Genomic DNA, 3,261 nt, shown 5'->3' with positions numbered 1-3,261 from the left:
TGGTTTTCAGTCGGGCCGATGCCGCGGTTTAGCACGTACATCGAAGATGGCATGCCAGTGGCAGTGGAAGGGAGCGCACCGAGTTACCACGTACACGTTGGTGCGCGTGTCAACCGAGAGACCCAGAGAGAGCCACAAGGGGACAAGAGAAAAGGGCAACGCGTACGACAATCTGTGCTGCGCCTGCAGACTGCGGCACAGTACTCGCTCGTCCGTATGTTTAGTTTGGATAAGTCATAAATTTACAATTGGACCAACTTTTTACAAGAAAGCAACAACATTTTTGACGCTAGATTAAATAAATACATTCATCTTAAAATGTAGTTTAATAATATAGTAAACGTCACCTATGTTTCTATTTTTTGTTTAAAAGTTTATCAAATTTGAAGAATCTTGACTTAGCCAAAAGCTAAATATATACTTATTCGCCGCACCTATATTATTTGGTCAAAATCAATCATTCTTAATTTTGGATAATTAATAATAAAATATATCAACTTTTATATATGAAACTATTATTATTATTAAAATCAGATATGTTTTCATATCACATTTGTATTATGGATATTAATATATTTTGCTATATGGTCGGCCAAACTTTATGAAGTTTACCTTTAACTAAAAAGCTATACACACCAGTGAACTGATCTTCTTGCATATACGGTATATAGTATGTGTGCCCCGCCTCCTCTGCTTCCTTTTTTTTTTTCCTTATATTGTGTATGAACGATTCATTTCTTTGTCACACTATCAAATCCAGTTCTAAAATTTAAAAAGTTTGTAGATTTTAAACTATAAGTTATTTGTGAACCGTTGAAATATCTGATTTCATAGGGAAGGGGGCTTCAAAGTAAGACTAATGTTGATAATTTTTGAAATTCAGCTTTGAAACTTGATAAAAGTCGATGAAATTTAGTGAAATTTTTGATAGTTTTTTAAATCATCATGTTTGAATGTGCTCGAGAAATAAAAATTTGACTCCTGAAACTTGATGAAATTTTGCTTTAAAACAACTTGTTTTTACTCTATTTTGAACTTAGTTCCTCATAGTTAGAAATTATTTTGCATTCTTCTTATTTTTCAATTTGGAGACTTAAAGTTTTGAATTTTTTTATCGGATTTTATTGTGTATCATCATGTTTGAATGTGGTACGGAACTTAAAATGTGAATTTTGTCGAATCACACACTTGTTAGGCTTGTTTGAATGATGTTATCGGAAGAATTCACATATTCAAGCAGATTGTTAAATCTAGAAATATACTATAACAATTATGGTTCTTTCAAATCTAAGAGCATCTCAAGTCGCATCCGCCAAACAACATCTGGCAAAAGCGTCGGATTGGTCGTGTGGGGGACGTCGGGGCATGATGCCATGTTTGGGGGAGCCGGTTCCTAGCCACATCCTCCAAATACAACCCCCAAACATATATCAAATGTAAAAGTCGTGTCCGGCATCTCTAATAGAGTCCTGTGCACAGGGGATGGGCAATATTTGGGGTGCGTGACAGAAGGAGATTAAGTGTTCGACGCACCATAAATCTCTTTGGGGGACGTTTTAGAGTCCTACTATAGATTTGCTCTAACACTACAAAATAAATCCATCCATTTATATAACGAGAGAGTATTGTGGGCAGTCTAACGGGAAACTCAAAACGTAGACCGAGCTATATGTAGCCTTTTATTTTACAACACACAAAATTTGAATTTTATTATTTAAAAGAAATCTGAAATAAAATTCTAGAGGTAGCTATTAATGTATAGTATAGACGTAAAAAATTTCTACAAACTACTTTGAATTCTAAGCTATATAAAAATGACAAAACCTGACAAATTTGGTAGTGAATAGTGCTTATTTCAACATTATATACCTAGCCATATTTTGTTATTTTTATGTGGCGTAGAATATAAGCTAGTACATATTTAGATTTTAGAGGTTTATAGTGTACATCATTGGCTACCTCTATGACTTTTTTCTAAATTTCTTTAAAATTTTGAAACATAAATTGTAAATATTTAAAAATAAAAAACTACATGTAGCTCGGCCTCTATTTCTCCAAGCTATGCAAAAAATAACTTTGAGGTGCTAGTCTCAAAGCAAATATAGGATGGACCGGCGTTCAGGCCAGATCTGCGCCGTTCTCATACACAACATATTTTACGACAGGAGTACTGAGACTAGCTAGCTAGCTCAGCTAGTGCTACTACAAATACCAGAACAATACGTCACAGATACTCCTGTACACGTAGTTCTACGTAAGTACAAACCAAACTAATCACCCTCGACAGATTAGGCCTCTACTCGTCGTACCTAGCTTCCTAGTCGACGGATCACTGAACGTAGCTACTACTGCTCATCAATCACGCGGTTCAGTACACGCTTCCCGATGAAGCTAGAAGCGCGTCGAGCCTACGCTGCGGCCACGCGACCCTAGGCAGGTGGCAGCGCCTCCACCGTCGCCGCCGCGTCCGCCGGTGTGGCGCCCTTCTTGGAGGCGGCGGCTGCGGCCGGGCCGACGGCGGCGCGGCACATGGGGCACGTGGTGTGCGCGCGCAGCCAGGCGTCGACGCACTCGGCGTGGAACAAATGCGCGCACTTGGGCAGCCGCCGCACCGTCTCGCCGGCCTCAACCTGCCCGAGGCACACCGCGCAGTCCGCCGCGGCTTGCGTGTCGTCGGCCCCCGGGACGATGGTGGGGATCTCGTACTTGAACGTCGGGAGTGCGGCGATGGCGGCGTCGCTCATCCCGCGGCGCTCGGGCCCCGGCGAGGCGGCGCCGGCCTCCGGATCCTCGGCGCGCTGGCTGCGGGTGCGGCAGGCGTACCAGACGGCGAGGTAGAGGAGGAAGGTGGCGAGGCCAATGGCGAAGGACAGGCCGATGAAGAGCTGCCGCGACCTGGTGCTGTACCTCGAGTTGTCCGCGAACAGCCACGACGACGGCGCGCTCATGGTGAAGACTGACTCCTCGCTCCCGTGCACGAAAATGGCTTCGATCTTGGTCGGCTTCCTCGGCGGCCGGCGTGGGAACCCAGCAGGTTCTGAACTGTGCACGCGAGGTATATGCGTACGTGTACAGGAGTATCTGTGACGTCGATTGTTCACAGGAATGAATCTGGTATATACTCCCTCCTTTATTATTTTCTTCGGGTTTTGGGTTAAATCAAAGTCAAATTATGTCATGTTTATAACCAATAATATAGGAAAAAACATCAACGTTTGTAATATCAAATGTATATAATACGCAGGCTTACTTTATGACAGT

At 42.6% G+C, this 3,261-nt stretch overlaps 1 protein-coding gene across 1 annotated transcript; it reads right to left on the bottom strand.

Moving 5' to 3' along the window:
* Nucleotides 1-2,224: 2,224 nt before the first annotated feature.
* On the bottom strand, nucleotides 2,225-2,948 carry LOC124663954 (RING-H2 finger protein ATL39-like). Its single transcript, XM_047201580.1, has 2 exons — nucleotides 2,481-2,948; nucleotides 2,225-2,236 (listed from the first exon to the last, which is right to left on the bottom strand). The coding sequence occupies exons 1-2, from the start codon at nucleotides 2,946-2,948 to the stop codon at nucleotides 2,225-2,227; spliced, it is 480 nt and encodes a 159-aa protein (XP_047057536.1).
* Between the last annotated feature and the right edge of the window lie 313 nt (nucleotides 2,949-3,261).

This window comes from Lolium rigidum, chromosome 6, assembly GCF_022539505.1.
Source record: "Lolium rigidum isolate FL_2022 chromosome 6, APGP_CSIRO_Lrig_0.1, whole genome shotgun sequence".
NCBI lineage: Eukaryota > Viridiplantae > Streptophyta > Magnoliopsida > Poales > Poaceae > Lolium > Lolium rigidum.
This window is presented reverse-complemented; position numbering and strand designations above follow the sequence as displayed.

Excerpts from the sequence above, each read along its gene's own strand:
- LOC124663954 (XM_047201580.1), bottom strand. The coding sequence starts at position 2,948 with ATGAGCGCGCCGTCGTCGTGGCTGTTCGCGGACAACTCGAGGTACAGC.